General features: G+C 41.1%; 1 protein-coding gene across 1 annotated transcript in view; it reads left to right on the forward strand.

Annotated features, from left to right (window-relative positions):
- The window catches only part of LCMT1 (leucine carboxyl methyltransferase 1), a 38009-nt gene that overhangs the window by 18559 nt on the left and 2476 nt on the right, over window positions 1-16974 (forward strand). Inside the window, exons 3-10 of the mRNA XM_035903557.1 lie at window positions 814-935; window positions 2475-2551; window positions 3202-3263; window positions 11298-11400; window positions 13272-13392; window positions 14137-14238; window positions 14660-14751; window positions 16787-16884. Of these exons, the coding sequence (XP_035759450.1) occupies window positions 814-935; window positions 2475-2551; window positions 3202-3263; window positions 11298-11400; window positions 13272-13392; window positions 14137-14238; window positions 14660-14751; window positions 16787-16884 (777 nt within the window). The remainder of the gene's footprint in view (window positions 1-813; window positions 936-2474; window positions 2552-3201; window positions 3264-11297; window positions 11401-13271; window positions 13393-14136; window positions 14239-14659; window positions 14752-16786; window positions 16885-16974) is intronic.

The following is a 16974-nucleotide window of genomic DNA, read 5'->3' on the forward strand; positions in this document are numbered from 1 at the left end:
TTGAACCTCATGAGGTTCACACAGGCCCACCTCTCTAGCCTGTCCAGGTTTCTCTGGATGACATCCCGTCCTTCTGGTGTGTCAACCGCACCACTCAGCTTGGTGTCATCCGCAAACTTGCTGAGGGTGCACTCGATCTCTCTGTCTAAGTCACTGATGAAGATGTTAAAGAGCACCGGTCCCAGTACGGACCCCTGAGGGACACCACTTGTTACCGGTCTCTATCTGGACATTAAGCCATTGACCACTACCCTCTGGATGCGACCATCCAACCAAGTCCTTATCCACCGAACATTCCACCCATCAAATCCATAGCTCTCCAATTTAGAGAGAAGGATGTTGTGGGGGACTGTGTCAAAGGCTTTGCAGAAGTCCAGATAGATGATGTCTGTTGGTTTTCCCTTGTCCACTGTTGTTGTCACACCATCATAGAAAGTCACTAGGTTCATCAGGCCAGACTTGCCCTTGGTGAAGCCATGCTGGCTATCTTGAATTATCTCCCTGGCCTCCATGTGCTTTAGCATAGCTTCTAGGAGGATCTGTTCCATGATCTTCCCAGGCACAGAGGTGAGGCTGACAGGTTGGTAGTTCCCAGGGTCTTCCTTTCTACCCTTTTTGAAAATGGGCACAATGTTTCCCTTTTTCCAGTCACCAGGGACTTCACCTGACTGCCATGACTTTTCAAATATCATGGAGAGTGGCTTGGCGACTACATCGGCCAATTCCTTCAGACTACCTAAAAATCTTAGTGAGTATTAAACATTGAGTATGATATGAAAATAATAATTAAAACCACTTTTTTTTTATTAACAGGCTATTATGCCCGTGTTCATGGAGTCAGTTATCTGATTAAAGCTTTTCTAAAGAAGACAGAATGCAACTGTCAAATTGTTAATCTTGGTGCTGGCATGGATACCCTGTTCTGGAGATTAAAGGTAATGATAGCTGAGAGTTACAGACTTGTCTGAAGACAGAGAGGTGTGTGGACATTTGAAGTGCTATTCTGCGAGGGAGTATCCGTGCTGCATTCTGTAGTACGACGTGGAGGCATGCAGTGAGGCTAAGGCTGACTGCCCTGGCTAGTTTGCCTTGGTTCTCACCTTGCTTAGAATTAGTTTAGATACCTTTAAACCCCAGAGCACAGGAGGGGCTGCTGCTTTCACTGGCTTTTACCAAAAAGTGTGTGACAGAGGCTGATCTCTGGTGGACTTTTGGGAACAGAGCTTGAACTCCACATTTTGCTGTCCTCTTTAAGCCTTAAGATTTCACTTTTTTTATCCTATATTGAAACAGGAATAAGGTATTAAAGTACAGGGTTGTACAGGCTCTATTTATGTGTGTCTGAATTATTTTTATAAATGTGAGTTTATATATGTAAATATATGTGTCTGCTTGTATCCACGTATGTCATTCACAAAAATCCAGGTATTATATTTTCTGAGTGAATGCACCTCTAAGTCATCTTGTCTTCTCATTGGAATCTACATTTGCAAATTTGGTTTCTGGAAGAAAGCGTTTTGCTTGGTCACAATTCATAGAATCGTTCAGGTTGGAAAAGACCTTTAAGATCCTTGAATCCAGCCACTAACCTAGCACTGCCAAGTCCACCACTAAAATAATGATATTTTTTTTTCTGAGATGTGAAGCTTTTGTCTTACCTGCATTCCTATGAAAACTATGTCAGTACACAGTTTTATTAACTTTCCTGTAACAGTGATTTTAAAAACTAAAGTGGGGCCTGTAATTCCGATTCTTCCTCCTTGTAAAAAGCAGGTGTGGTATCATTAACGTACAGAAGATGGGATCCAGTTAACCACGTGCTTCAGTGTTCTGACTACTGATTTAATCTACTGTTCAGAAATTCATGAGGTTGCCAAGCTAGAACTAGCAGTACAGATCCATCACAAAAGGATTGCTGCACAGGGAGAAACGTGTTACAGCTTATCTATTGGGGTGTCAAATAGTGACAACATGAAATGAAGAGATTTCCCCCTTTTTTGTAGTAGAGGAAGACTGATGTGCTTGTAATCTGGCTGTTGGCTTGAGGGCAAATTGTGGAATGTGGTCACTTTCTGTGTAAGTTTGCACTTTCTGTGCAAAATGTTCCTGATTCCCTTCCTAGAAGAATATACCGAAGATGCATGGTAAATGTTGTAATAGTTTCCTGTTGCTGTGCTCTTCTATATCCTGATAATATATTGTTGGAATATATGTTTCAGTGATCTAGTGTCTAGGATTGCTGCATTACATAAAAAGTTAAAGAATTTCCTTAGAGGACATTCTAACGTCTCTCAGCTGGTTTTGTTGTTTTGTCTGGGTTTTTTTTTTAAGCTGTGGGACATTTAGTTATACTACTGTTACAAATGCCAGTGTAAACTAAAACAAAACTGGTTAGAACTTAAGGTTATATTTTCTTATCACATGCATGTGAAACTTGAATGTCCCTAATTCTAGAGTCTTACTCCAATTCTCAGGATGAAAACCTTCTCCCTAGAAAGTATTTTGAAGTGGATTTTCCAATGATAGTTGCGAGAAAAATACATAATATCAAGTAAGTATAACACTTGTGTTTAGCTATGTGAAACTGAATGTAATTCAGCAAAATGTCATGAATTGCGAGCTGCAATTATTTCATCTCTCTTCTGAGAAACTCTTCACGCTCTCGGGTTTAGAATAATCATTATGCAGGCAAGTCCTACACGTAACTGTGCAGCCACTGTTCCAAATTGGAGAAGTTGATATGTGGAAGCTTTAGGGAGGCAAGCAGACATTATTCTTAATTGTGTAAAATATAATGAGCAGGGGAAGCCTCATGATGTTTAGGGGCAATTAAGTCGTCTTCTCTTACTATCGAAGGCAGTGGTAAATTCCCAGACTTGCATGTTCAGTTAGAGAGGTAGGACAGCTGGTACTATATGTGAATATTCTGTTTGAATGGACACAGTAAGGCTTATGGAGGATACTTGAAGAGAGTGTCTGGATTCCTCTTGAAAGATTACCTCAAAACTTAAGTGTCGTTTGGTATAAAACTCAACTGCAACTAAGTCTAACTTGCAAATGTTTTTATTTCCAGTAGAGGGCAGAGGTATTCTCTTGACTGTTTTCAACACACACACATATATATATGTTAAAAAAAAAAATTGTAAGCACACTGTTAAACAAGCTTAACTGCTCAGAGATGCTTCTTCCTTCTTCCCACAGATCAAAACCTCCCCTGTCAAAACCAATTATGGAATCCCATTCAGGGGACTCTCTTCTAATAGGTGAGTCATCTTAAGAAGAAGTCAGCAATGTACTGCAGCACTTTTAAAACTTTTCTGATCATTTTGTTCTGCTATGTGGGCAGGCTTTTAATGTTTGAAACACTGTTTGGACAGAGAATTGGGAGGGAAAGGAGGCTTTTTTTTCTTCTCTTACAGACTCCTGCCCATTTGTTCTGTGTCATGTTAGAAACATCTTCTCTTGAAGTGGTTTTATTCGCCAGAAAGTTGCTGATTTTTTTTTTCTTTTTCTCTCATGTGTAGCTTAAGTTATCTTTTCTGTCACAGGAAAGGAAAAATGCTACTGATAGTCATGTATACTGGATTAAAATATCTTATCTTCTTTCTGTCTCCTTAAGAGCACAAGTCTTTACATTTAGCAAAGTCTTCACAGAAGAAATGCAGCCTGCGAAGTCCGTTCTCAGGAGCCAGTGCCATTTGTTACATCTTAATATTAAAGGGATATTAGATTCAGGTGGTGTCATGTGGTTGCACTCTTTTGGCTTATAGCTTCACTACATTTGTGTCAAGATTGTGATTTGAAAACCTCTGTACTTGTGGAAAAAAAAAAAAAGGGTTCCATTGAGTGATGTTTTCAGTGCCTGAATAGCAGATACTGCACTATAGCAGCTGCTTTGGACCCTTTAGGAGGAACAGTAATTATCTACATCTACCATACTGACTAATTTGTGTTAGCAGATGTGACCGTAAAACAGAGCTAGCAGTGTTTTGTGTTCCCTGATGTGATTACATCTATAAGTGCTTCTATTAAGCACAATTCTAGCTAAGGATCTGGAGGGCTTGAAAGGGCCCTCCAAAGAGCGAGGAAGACTACAAAGAGTGAGGAGTTGTGCTCGTGCTGCCAGTGGCCAGGTGTAGGTGCTTCACCCCAAGGCTCTTGCACTGCTTGAACTTGGATCAGGGTACTGCCACACGCCGATCTGGCTGTGCATGTCTATGCATGTTATGCGCCTTACTGCATATTAAAGCATCGTAACTTACCAACCATTTAGATGTCATTTGAATGGCAGAATTCTCCATTGTATGTTCAGTTCTCAAAAGATGAAAGCCCAGTGCCCTGTCTCAGAAAAAGGGCTCTTAAGTACCACTCTGTTTCTGCTAGGAGTCCGCCTTATAATGTCTCTCTTACATACAACGAGATATGCTGCATAAGCACTGCTAAGAAGGCATTAATACAAGGTCGATCAGAAGGGTTTGATAGTATTTGTGTTCCTGAACAGCTGTAGATAATGTCTAGTACAGCAAAACAAGTTGCAGCAGTGTACTGTAATAAAAAGCTACTAATTAGCAAGTCACAGCAGTCAACAGCAATTAACGTATCACTGCTTGAATGTATTGGAGTGGCTTATTTCTCTAAAGCTGTTTCTCTTGTTCTTTCTCAGTGCTGCGTTTTATATACTTTAGAGTAGCCATTTTACTGTAACCCACCTGATGTGGGCTCTACTACACTGAGATCTTTGGGATGTAGCATAATGTCCCGATATTTGGAGATGGTGGAAGTCTATTGTGGAATCCCAGTTTTAACTGGCAGTTGATAACCATAGGTCAGTTTGAGTGAAATCCATCTGGGAACTCTTATTTAAGGACTTATTAATGGCACTGCTTCATGTAGAAGTGCCATCAGAAGAGGCTGTGGACTAAGTAGACAAATCAGTCAGATGAATTGAGATTTCTTACAGATCTAAAGGAACTTGACAATGACTTTGCTCAGTTACTAACTGGTACCCTCTCATTTTAAAACTGTCCTAGTACCTGAGAACTGTAAAGTGGCGGCTGTGACTCAAATGGGCTCCAGGAGAAATCCAAGGAACTACAGGCCAGTAAGACTGATGTCTCTACGGGACAAATTAGTAGAAATTCTAACAGATAGACTTAGTGGAACACAGGAATAATATAGTGTGTTGAGAAAGAGTCCGCATGACTTTTGTAGAGGTTAGTTATGCCTCACAGACCTATTGGAGTTCTCTATAGGAGTCAATGGATACATTGGAAAAGGACATCCAATAAATATAGTGCTCGAATTTAAAAAAAAAAAAAAATATTTTGACAGTGTCCCTTGCCAAAGTTTGCCAGATAAACTGCACGGTTGTTGTGGGAGGAAGGAATGGTTCTCATATGGATAAAGAGCTGGGGATGGAGGGTAGGCATATGTTGTTAATTTTCATTATGGAGGGAGATGGAGAGCTGTGCTCAGGGATATGTTGTTGTTCAACACTAAGAAATGATTGGGAAAATAGAGTGACTGGTAAGTGGCAGCTTGTTGGCAAGTCCAAACTCTTCAGAGTGGTAAAGAAGTGTAGAAGAATCTTGTGAAATTAGTGACTTGGTGATAAATTCAGTGCGGATGAAGATAAAGTGATGCACATGGGTGGAGAACGTAGTTTGTGCCTCACATGTAAATGAGGCTGCGGGCTGACTGCTGCTGCCTGCGTACAAGATCTGGGTATTATAATAAATAGATACATGGAAACATTGGCTCAGTAACGGTCCAGAAATCTAAATCAAATTTGAGGATTCTTGGAAAAAAAGATAGAAAACAATATAGATGCCAGTACTAGTAGTATGTGTTTGCCCTCTCTTTGTCTTTTCCCTAGGTAGCTGCTGTTGGCATCTGTGAGAGACAGGATACCATGCTAGGTGGACCTTTGGTCTGACCTGATACAGCTGTTAGACTAAGGCAATGTTCTGGGAATACCGCCTGTCATAGGGATTGTAGTGGGGCGTCAGGAATCAGCATTTCCAAGTAGGGAAATGTTACTCATTTTTGTGGATTTTGGGGTGGGGATATGGACCAGGATTTTAGAATCTTGGGGAGGGAGGTTGTGCTATCCTGTCCCACCCCCCAATCAGTTCCATGCTGCTGTCTCATGTATACCAGGGATAATTTGTTTAGATTCTTTGGAGTTTGATCTTTGAGTTGTTGTAATATTGATTTGCATGACTCTTGTTCTCTTACTGCTTTTATTCTCGCACTTCATTTCATGAAGCTAGTGCTAATAGACAACTTCATTGGCTTCAGGGCAACATCTGCTTTTCCCTTGCCCTTTAGACAAAACAATGACAGCACAGCTTGCGATTCAAGTATAGATATTTGTGGCCTCTGCCCTTGAATGCAGCAAGATGACACTTGTCATTGAACGGCTTTGCCGTTTCCTAGGGAATGTGAGATCTCCAGGGGAAAGCAGTGAATCTGTGCAGTAATTTGACATTGCTGTGGCAGTATCAGGTTAAATTGTTTTCAAAGTTCACTGGCTCTATCTGGTTTATGATGCAGTTGCTCGTGTTGGGAAGTTAGTACTCCACCTTTGCTACCCTGCAAGTGCAAATTACACTTCAGTGAACTATTACCTTCCAGCGCCACTTGTACATTTTCTGGCCCTGTCTAGTCCAGCTTTGGGAGTCGGTTGTTTTAACTTCCTTTTCCCTACCTTTCCAAACTTGCTTGTGACCCAGCGCAGATGTCGGGGTTGTTGCTGTCTTGGTGACTTGGGTGCCTTGCGTTGGGGAGGATCCCGCGCCTGCAAGACAAACTACATTTCTTTGTGTTTTGACATCTACCCCATTCTGATGTTGTAGGTATAAACAACCTGTGTGAAAGCAGTACTGTGTCACGGCTGTGAATAGGTTGTATGGGCTGGTTGTTTGTAAAGCTGCCAAAGATACCTTAGGATGAAAATCCTAATAAGCTTGAGTCAATAGTATCCTCGTGCATGCTGTCTCTTGGAAAACCTCCAGGAAATTATTTCACTAATTTGAGAAGAGAGTAAGAAAAGAAAACTCTGAATTCTTGTAGCAGGGGAAACACTGCGCTTGGTGCGCCTGTGATTCCGTAATGCTGTTTGGCAGATGGATTAAGGTAGCGGGTGAGTGCCTGAGGGCCACCATAAAACAGAGCATTTACTTGCTGGTAATATCTTTCTGTGAAGAAAAAATTTATTGCAGGGAGGTCAAAAGGCAACTATGAGCAACTCCTGCTACCGTTCAGTTACTGTAATGATGTCTAAATTTGAACCACTTACATTGTTACTTCTGTGCCGAAAGTCATGGAAAACAGGCATACAAGTGGTATGATCAGGGCAAAATGTCCTCTGTTGCATTATGCATGGTGAACAGAAGAGTGCACCCAGGCAGAGAGAGCCTGCGTTGGGTAGACGGGGTGGGCTGGAGTGACAGGGGTTGCTTTCTTTCTCCCCTTCTCTCTCCTCTCCCTTGTATTTCTCAAATGAAATCTGAATCTGGTATTGCTCAAACCTTCATTTCAGACAAGTACAAGAGAGAAACTTTTTACATAACTGAATATGCTGAGCACGAGCATCACAAAGAAAACTGTAAGGTAGCTCCGTGCTCTAGCAAAGAACTTAGTCACCAAACAACTTTGCTCAAAACCAACATGAAATACTGGTCTCTGGATGGGAATCAGTGCTTGGAATATGGGATTTTCAATGGATTAAGCCACCAAATGTTGCTGGCTATGCCAGCGTTGGGGCAGCTGGCCCAGGTCACAGCAAGTTGGTCCTATTTATTTGAAAACTGCCACTGACTTGCGTGTTAATGCAGCCAGCGTGGGTGGTGTTCTCCAGCCCAGCCCAGCCGGGAGGGAAGGCAGTGGCAGAGATCTGATGGAGCATGCAAGGCTTTCCTCTGTGGGGAGGTCGCTGTGGCAGACACCTTTGGAAGAGTGAGATTACAGAAGGAAAAAAAAAGTAGGTTTTTTTTTTTAAAACACAAAAAAAAAATCGATTCAGTTAAAAGAAACTTCTTGTTCATAAGAAGAAATCAATGGAGACCATGTGACTGTGCTACCAAGCTGAAACTTGCTTTTTCTTTTTCAGCTGCTCTGTAGATAGGCAGGTGTTACAAAATACATTTGCACCAACACTGCTCAGTCAGGGTGGCAGCATATTTGCAAACTTTCAGACTTAGAGCATCAAACTGCAATAAAGTAGAAATTGGTGCCAGACCCTGAAGTAGCAGCACGTTATTTTCTGGGGTGTTTATGGCCATGCTTTGACTTTCAGCCTCCAGGCTGGGAAGAATGGCGATTCCAGCTATCGTCAGCTGCCATTGCCTTGCAACGAGTGAGTGTCTGCTGTCTAGGACTGAGGTGACAGAGCAGTTGTCAGTCTGATTTTAAAATTTTGAAGTTGTTTGCCTAGTTGAGTGTGATCTCTTCATCCCTTTGACTTTATATATAAAAGGATTTTTTTTAACTCCCCATATAGGCCAAAGGTGGAAGCTAGCAGAAAGTCTTACAAGGAGGTTTGGAAGAGGCTTAGCTTAAAACTCTTTCCTCTTGCTTTTTTTCCCTTTTGCATCTCTTTCTGCATTTGAAAATTGACTAGTGTGAATTTCATATTTTTCCCTAAGATTTCCTTCACGATAGAGTTCTTGATCATAAATGTTGAAATATATGAATTATGGAGATACTTAGTGAGGTGCTTTCAGATATGTTTAAAATGTACAGTTTTTAGCGATTGTATCAGCTTGTGTATAATGTGTGTGCAGCTCTGCCTCGGTGGTTGTGTGGTTGTGTTTGCCAACAACCATCAAAGGAGAGTCGAGGGAAGTTGGCAGGAAAATGCGTGGAGGAACGAGTACATTCTGTTTGAATGGACCGAAGAAGGAGAACCAGGCCACCCAGCTGCTGGAAATGGGAGCAAAGTGATTGCATTTGGAGTAAAAGGCTTTTGAGGAGAGGAAGACAGTCCATTCCTCATCAGCTTTCTTGGCCTTTAAAAGTTTCTGATGCAAGGAGTCCTGTATTAAGGCATTAAGCACACTTGGCTTTAAGGTTTAAAGAATATTTCCACTGAGCCAATCACCCTTAAACAAACCTGTTCTAGTTTGGTGTTTGGGTTTTTTTCCAGCAGGTAACTTGGAATAACCAGGCTATACGGCTGTTTATTTTCACTTGTCCACAGCCCATGTCTCCAAAACCAACGGTGCTGGGCTGCATGGAAAATCGCCCAGGTTGCTTCCTTTGGCCATCCCCTCTCCCACCATGTCAAGACATAACAGAACCTGTAGGGTTTGTTCAGGCGTCTACAAGCTTATTAAAAACAACCTTAGTAATATTGATTTGCTGAAATTTGAACCGTTGTGAAGGACAGTTTTCTAACACAGGGTTTGAAAGGTTTTGCTCTTTCCTGCTCTTCAGTGGTAGAAATGCTTGAATCAACATGGTGTGAGCATTTATTCTCACCTCTGCTGAAGTGTTGGTACTACTTCTGATATCGGATCACTCAAAATTTTTTTTGTAGTTTATTTCTGGTTATAATTAACATACAATGGAAGCAGATTGCATTGATTTCATACTAATTGTGGTGACTGACGCTCGCTATGCTCCATCTCCGGACAGCAAACCAATCACTATATAAATACTTAACCATGTGCAGTAGGGGGGGTTTTGTGTGGCTTTTTTGGATGCCATTATCATGGCCTTGATATAATAACTTAAATAGAAGGGTGTGGGAAGTAGTAAAGCTATTACAGAACATGCACATGGAAAAAAGCCTTGACTCAAAATGTTGAATCATTTGCCGCACAACTTTTTTTTTTTTTCTTTTTTTTCTTTTTTTTTCTTTTTTTTTCCCCCCCCCCCCCCCGTAACTCTCTGCATGAGCTTGATTGGTTTCTGTATCTGTTCAGAAATGTTGCTGGAAAGACAGCTCTTGTTGCTTGCTAGTGCCATTTTCAAACAGTCGGTCACTTGAAAACTAAATAGAGGTACATCCTCCAGAATGTTTGAAGCACTGCTTAATTTAATAAATTGCCTTTTTTTTTCCCTCTCTCCTGAAATGGAAAACCCCTTTCACCCTGTCTCTTCAGCCACTCGGCTTCTCTTTCTCTCTTCATCTAGCTCTTGACATCCACTCCCGTATTACCGTTCAGGAGCTGTGTCTGTCTGCCGCAGGATCCCAAACGGAGCTGTGCCAGAGCTTGCTGCTGCAGGCAGATATTGACTGGCCATTACAAGACCACTTTAAACTCTCGCTCTGGGTTTTTTTCACCATTTGGCTTACTTATTTCACTGCTTGCTCTGTTGCACTCATATGGTAAGAGGGGAAAATTATGTGCTATTCTGTCCTTGTGACTTCGCTCTAGTAAAGCTAAAGTGTGAAAGAGCAATCTAATGCTTTCCCACAGAACTTTGTCTTTAAGGGCGTTCGATACTGTGCTTGTGAAACGCTTTCTCTGTGGACAGGGCTCATCTAGTTGAATGGATTGCAACTGGTCATCAGAATTATTGGTAGCAAGATGCTCATGGTGCTGCTGGCTTCCTTACAGTTTTGCTAGAATGGCAAAGAGTCTTTGACTTTCGGTGTTAGTTCCTCCTTCGTGTTGGAAGGCGTTTACAGGAGCTTGCTGCCCACTCTATCCCAGGCTGAATGTTTGTTTCTCAGAATCCCTTTTCTAATTTGACTCTACACTTAAATGACATAGCTAGTTCATACAGAAAGGCTAAATTATAGCGGGTTTTGGCCCCCAAATCTGCGTCTGATGCCTATATATATTATATAGCTATATGTATTGTTAATTTATATAGCTATATCTATTGTTAATATTTGGAACGTTGTTAGTCTTAACTTAGTTTTTCAGAAATTGATGTACATTTTTTTTATGTAGTTCCTCATGTACGTACATTGGGTCATCTAAAAAGACTCTGCAAACAAAACAAAAAAACCCTGCCTTTAATTTTAACGTTTTTCTTCTCGCTGCATTCCTTGAAACCATGGTAACGGATGGGATAACCGATCTGCATTAGAGTGGCTGTGGAGTGAAAGAGTAGGCTTGTTGCAGAGTCTGATGCTAATACATCGCCAACTGTAAACTGCAACAGTCAGGTATAAGGGAAATGAATGTTTTAAAAAGAAGAGTTTGCTGTTACTTGTTAGGTATAGCAGATCAGACTTTGACTTCAAATTCATATGTTCCTGTGTATTTTTTTTACATTTATAATTTCAGCATCCCTCTTATTTGTAACTATCAGTGTCTCTCAAAATTTTAAACTTGCAGATTCTCACAGCCTAGACTCCAGTCGATATTCCATAGTAGGAGCAGATCTCCGTTTCTCATCAGATCTGGAGGAAAAGCTAAAGAAACATGACCTGGATATACAGTAAGACTTTTTTTTTTTAATTATTTTTTTTGATGAGGGCTGGTGGAGTTGTGCTGGTGAGAGTAGTCAGGCTTGGGCATACAGCACCTGCATCCAGTGCTCGTTGTGCTATTTCCATGATTGCCTTTTCCAGAGCCCTTTGAGCAGGAGTTGTTCAGCCACCTCACGCAGCCTCACTGAGCCAAGCAGGCTGGCATTGCTGTGACTGCTCACTAGTTCCAAGTCTGAAGCAAGGCTGTTCCTTGCGTAGTCCATTCTGCAAGCTGCGTTTTCAGCCCTTCCTGAGAAGATTGAACATTACAGAACCGTTTGTTTCTTGTTCTTAAAACACAGAGGGGGATGAAATCTGGCTTTCTGTGGATGTGTTTCTGGTGTGGTTCTCCTTGGGGTACATGATCCTTTCACAAAAGTTAAAGCTCTTGTTGCAGGACAGGCAGCTGTAATTCTGTCTTTCTCCCCCCCCGCCATCCCTTGCCCTGGATGGGATGAGTTCCCACAGCAGCCATTTTTTGCCTCAGAGCTCATACAAGTTTTCCTTCTACTTCATTAATTTAACTCTTTTAGAGATTTCTAAGAGAGTTACCCCTGGCTTGAATTAGGTTGAAAATTAGTTAATAGAATCAGAAGTTATTCAAGGGCAATCTCTAAACTAGAGATGTATCAATATGTCATAAATCACTTTTTTGAAGAGTTGATTCAGTTGCATTTAGTTTTAATGCTGACTGATGGGCAGTACCTAGATCAGTGAACATCCTCCACCCCTATTGCAAGGGCTGTGCAAGTCAAGATTTCTGGGACCTTAGCTGGTAAAATGAAGAATAATTCTGTCAGTGTTAAATTATTTCAGAGTTTTATTTTTGTAATTATTTTCTATTGCCTCCGCTTAAAACCCCTATTGTTCCCCAGACCTTTTGGTAAAGAGATTGCATGGAGTCCTTTGAGAACTTAACTCCAGAAGCTAATATCTGGGATTTTATTGTTCAAGCGTTAGGCTTCTGGAGGGGGCAGGATTTAAGTTTTTAGCGTGGATGATGGACATACATTTCAAATATAAGATATATAAATAGCGGCTATCTGGCTGGGTGGGAGAGAGCATATGGGTAAGCAGAATGCATCAAATTGCCATTTAAATCTTTACACTTCCATCTTCTGAAATCTTGCCTTGCTTGCCTACATTGCTGCTCCATGTGGAATTTCTCCTGCTTCTAGTGACTTTTCTTTTTCCTTTTCATTCTAGCAATTAAAAGAAAGCTCCATAATTCTAAGGAACGTTAGTTGTGCAGATGTCTGTTTTGGGGTTTTTGTGGACGGAGGGGGAAGAGGCAACATGCAAACTATAGGTTGCATTTTATTAGTTAATAATATGTGAAGCTTGTTTTACAGATATTGAACAAATGTGTCTAATAAAAAAGTTCTAAGAAGAATTTTAAAAAAGAAAACTTTTTTTCCAATTTTATTACATGTATTTTATTCCTAATTTTACCAATCTCTAAAAGAGTGTGGATTGCATATATAGGGTACAATTCTTCTGCAAAATGAGTTTTAGTACGCACTTCGGTTCATGCTGTCACAGTTCCGAGAAGATTTACAGAATACACATTCTTCTGTGTTCATTGTATGGCTGACTTAGGGGAGATTGTTTCCTGGTGTCTCTGGTTTGTAACCATGGGAGTCCCCTGTCGACTGCCAGAAAACCCAGTTCTAGTCAACCTGATGAAGTGATTTCATTCAGTCTCAAATGTCTAGTTCATAAACAAGGTAACTCTTTTAAGAATTTTTGGGGACATGAAATTACTTCCTTGCTAATAATTCTTTATAGATTTTTCTTGTTCTTTTGCTAAAAACAGTTCTCTTTTTTTTTCATTTTAAAGTTTGCCAACGCTTCTGGTAGCAGAGTGTGTACTGGTTTACATGACACCGCAGCAATCTGCAAATCTTTTAAAGTGGGCAGCAAGCACTTTTCCAGTGGCGATGTTTATAAATTATGAGCAGGTAAAACAAAAATGGCATTTTTAGACCTGCATTATTGTCATAAAAATTGCCCTCAAAAGTGGGAGTTCTGCTTGTAAAATAAGTGGGCCATGTCCTTTTGTACAGACAGCAGTTTCTGCTGAATTTCTTTAGTAATGTGGTTTATTTTGTAGATCTGTTAGCTCATTGTAAAGAATATATAGCTATTCTGAAAGGCGATTGCTTGACTGTATTGAACCAGAAGAACCGAGGCTTAATCCATATGTGGAGAAAACCCTAGAATGTTGGTTTAGATAAGACATGCTGAATGTTGGATATGAGTGTATAGCATTACATCTCTGTGTTCTTTGACAAACTGGAGCAAAAAAATCTCATCAGCATGAACTTCACTTCTCTATATGGAAGTAAAATGCTGCCTCAGGGGAACTAGGTGGCTACAGGAATTAGTAATGGGATCTTCCAGGCTGTAAATCACTGCTAGAGAGCTGAACCAAGCTGCTGACTACTTAAAAGCGGAGTCACTTTTCAGTGTCCAGTGCAGAGTCCCTGTGTCTGGGATATCGTCACCATTAAACTGGCACTCAACTGGTAAACATGAGGTAGCTGAGGAGCTTGTGGCAGCGGGAAATGAGACCTGGTGTAAGAATATGTGGAACTTACTTTAATGTTATCCTGTACATTTTTATGACATAGACCATTTTGCTTTTCACTGCAATTGCATTCTTTTCGGAAGGGGGAACACTTTTGTCTCATTCTCTACCTGAGGTGAATATGACAGACCGGTTTGGACAGATCATGATTGAGAACTTGCAGAGACGACAGTGTAACCTGGCTGGCGTGGAAGTTTGCAGGTCCTTGGACTCTCAGGTAAAGGGGTGCAGAGCTCTGGGTGTGTTTGGTATCAAAATTAATCTGTCTGCAAGTTCTGCCTCTGTGTGTGCACTGTAAGGCCCAGAGCAGTGACCGAAGCAGGTTTGGGCTGGGCAACTGCTACCTACTGAAACCCTTTCCTATCCATGTGACAGTGGTTCCCTGTTATCAGTGCCGTGGTTGCTCGATACCACTTAGTGTTGGTAGTTGTACAAAAACTGCAGTAGATCAGAGCACAGCTCCATCTATCCCACTATCCTCACTGCACAGAGGTTAGCAGCAGGTGCCTAGGAAAGAGCGTAGGAGCTCTTCAAAGAACAGGTCAAGCAGATGGCCTACAAAATTTTAGGGGGAAAAACTGTTCTCTGGTATTTTTCCTCGAATCCTCTGAAAACTGTGCTGCTGCTTTATTTTACAGAGGGAACGATTGCTGTTAAATGGCTGGGAAACTGCACGTGCCATTGATATGATGAAAGTGTACAGCTTTTTGCCACAGGCTGATGTCAAAAGGTATTACTGATAGCTTGCTTGCGGCCAAAAGTCATCTTCAGATGCCATTTCCAAGGTAGCTGATGTCAATATGTAGTATGGGATCCCCTAGTATAGCAGAGAAGAGGCTGCGTGCAGATGCTAGCTAGGCAGACAGAATGTGCCCGTGTCTAAAGCTCTGCAGAGCCTTAAGGATAATGGCTGGAGCAACATTAATGATCCAGAGGGTTATTGCTGCCAGGAGTAGACTGGTGGTGGTGATCTTTTATTTGGGTGTGATATAAAGCATCTCATGACAGAAATTTGCAGATAAAAGGATGCTACTGAAATGCTGTGTTGAGTTTTTACAGTACCTAAGGTGTTTCTTGTGAACATCCAGCCTCCACAACACTAGATGGGTGGAGCAGAGTCCTAAAATACACTCAGAACAGGCAGCCACTTTTCATGCTCCCTGGGGCAATGACATCTAGGTGTTTGCTCCAGGCTTGTAGGCCTAGGTAAGATTACTCATCCATTTGCTTTTTTACTACAGGTGGGTGCAAAATGGCCAGTTCTGATTTTCCCTCCCTTCTTCCTTGGCAGCATATTTGGGTAACAAGCCAAGGCAGGGCAGTAATTTAGAGCAACGACCTATTGTACTATGCAGGCAAAGAGGGAGAGAGAAGAGAGGTGTGCCCAACAGCGTGGCGTGACTGTCTCTCAACAGATGGACACATCTTCCATTTGTATCATCGTCATGAGCTAGGCTGCTGGGTCTGTAGACAGAGCTTAGTACCCAGAGGGTATAACTAAAGGCTGTTACAACAGCAAATAATCTGCATGGATTTTGTTAAATTTTTTACATTAAAGAAAAGCTAAAAAGGGGGAAACTGTTTTTAATGAGTAACTTCTTAGGTATATAATATGAAGTGTGAATTGCTATGAGTCATTCATTAACTACAGTTTGAATTAGCCAAACAAGTTACCTTGGTCAAAATAAGTATTCACATATGGGGATTTCTCAAACCATGCAACTGAACAGGTGAGGCTGAAAATCATAGGTTATTTAAATAGGAACGATGACTGTGTGATTGTACCATATGGCACTTGCGGAGAGACATAGCTTGTACTTCTTTGCAGCATTTTTGACTACCTTAGATCTGTTCAGCTCCTTCCACTTGTTCCAAATGCCAAGAAGCAGGTTACATAAACTCTGTCCTTCAGTATTAATGAGGCAAATAATGCTTTTACAAAAGTGTTCTTCTGCAGCTCATCTGTGCACTCACATCTCTGAGTGTATTTAGGAACTTTTGCCCCTCAGCCTCTTTTGATCCTCAGTAGCAGCCCTTCCAAATATTTAGCATGGAAATTAAACACTCTGATATTCAAGTAATCTAGAGTGAGAGACAGGAATGTGCCAGGTTAAACTTTTCAGAGCAAGCACAGCTTGGGAGAAGTTCTCCCATTTGTTTGGTGGAAGACATTTAAAGATCTTACTTTAAGGATCCTAGGTAGGAACCATTTTAGGAAAAAAAAAATCACAGATCTTAAATGTACCATTTGGTTTGTTCTTCATCATGAGCTCATGTGGGAGAGTTGTTAGAAGCTGCACTGGTGTACCTATCACTCTTCCAAGACATAATATGGACTTGTTGTGATTGTCTGGAGAAAGTGCTGTCTTCAACTGTCCGCTATAATCCTTTGGTAAAGATAAATCTCCTTCCTTTAGGCTGTACTATTGTGCCTACGTAAATCCAGCAAGACTAGATACATGCAGTATAAGGGGTTAGTGGAGAAATACTGGTTATTTGTGAGAAATTGCACTGATTAGTCCTGAACACGAAATTCCAGGGATGAGAAGTTGAAAGCATCTTGTGGGTCACTTGTTTCATACATTGAAAACAAAGGCTAGGAATAGTGGTGGTATCTTCATTGTGGACAAATACCTGTGTTAATTTACTAGAAAAGTAACTGCCTTTATTGGCCATAGTTTTCACTCTTACGGAGTGAGGAAGAGTACATTAAAAACTGTACTGGGACTCACAGTTGAATCACAATTTTTCTTATATTCCTACAGAATAGAAGGACTCGAATTCCTAGATGAAAAGGAATTGTTTGAACAACTAATGCAGCACTACTGCATCTGCTGGGCTTCAAAGGACAGCAGTAATCTGGGTAATGTTCTCCAACATCTGGGATGTGACCCTTCACGTTGAAATCTTACGTGGAGAGGCTGGGACTATGTACACCAGATGTATGATAGAA

This window comes from Egretta garzetta, unplaced genomic scaffold (assembly GCF_000687185.1).
Source record: "Egretta garzetta isolate BGI_Z169 unplaced genomic scaffold, ASM68718v1 scaffold71, whole genome shotgun sequence".
Classification (NCBI taxonomy): domain Eukaryota; kingdom Metazoa; phylum Chordata; class Aves; order Pelecaniformes; family Ardeidae; genus Egretta; species Egretta garzetta.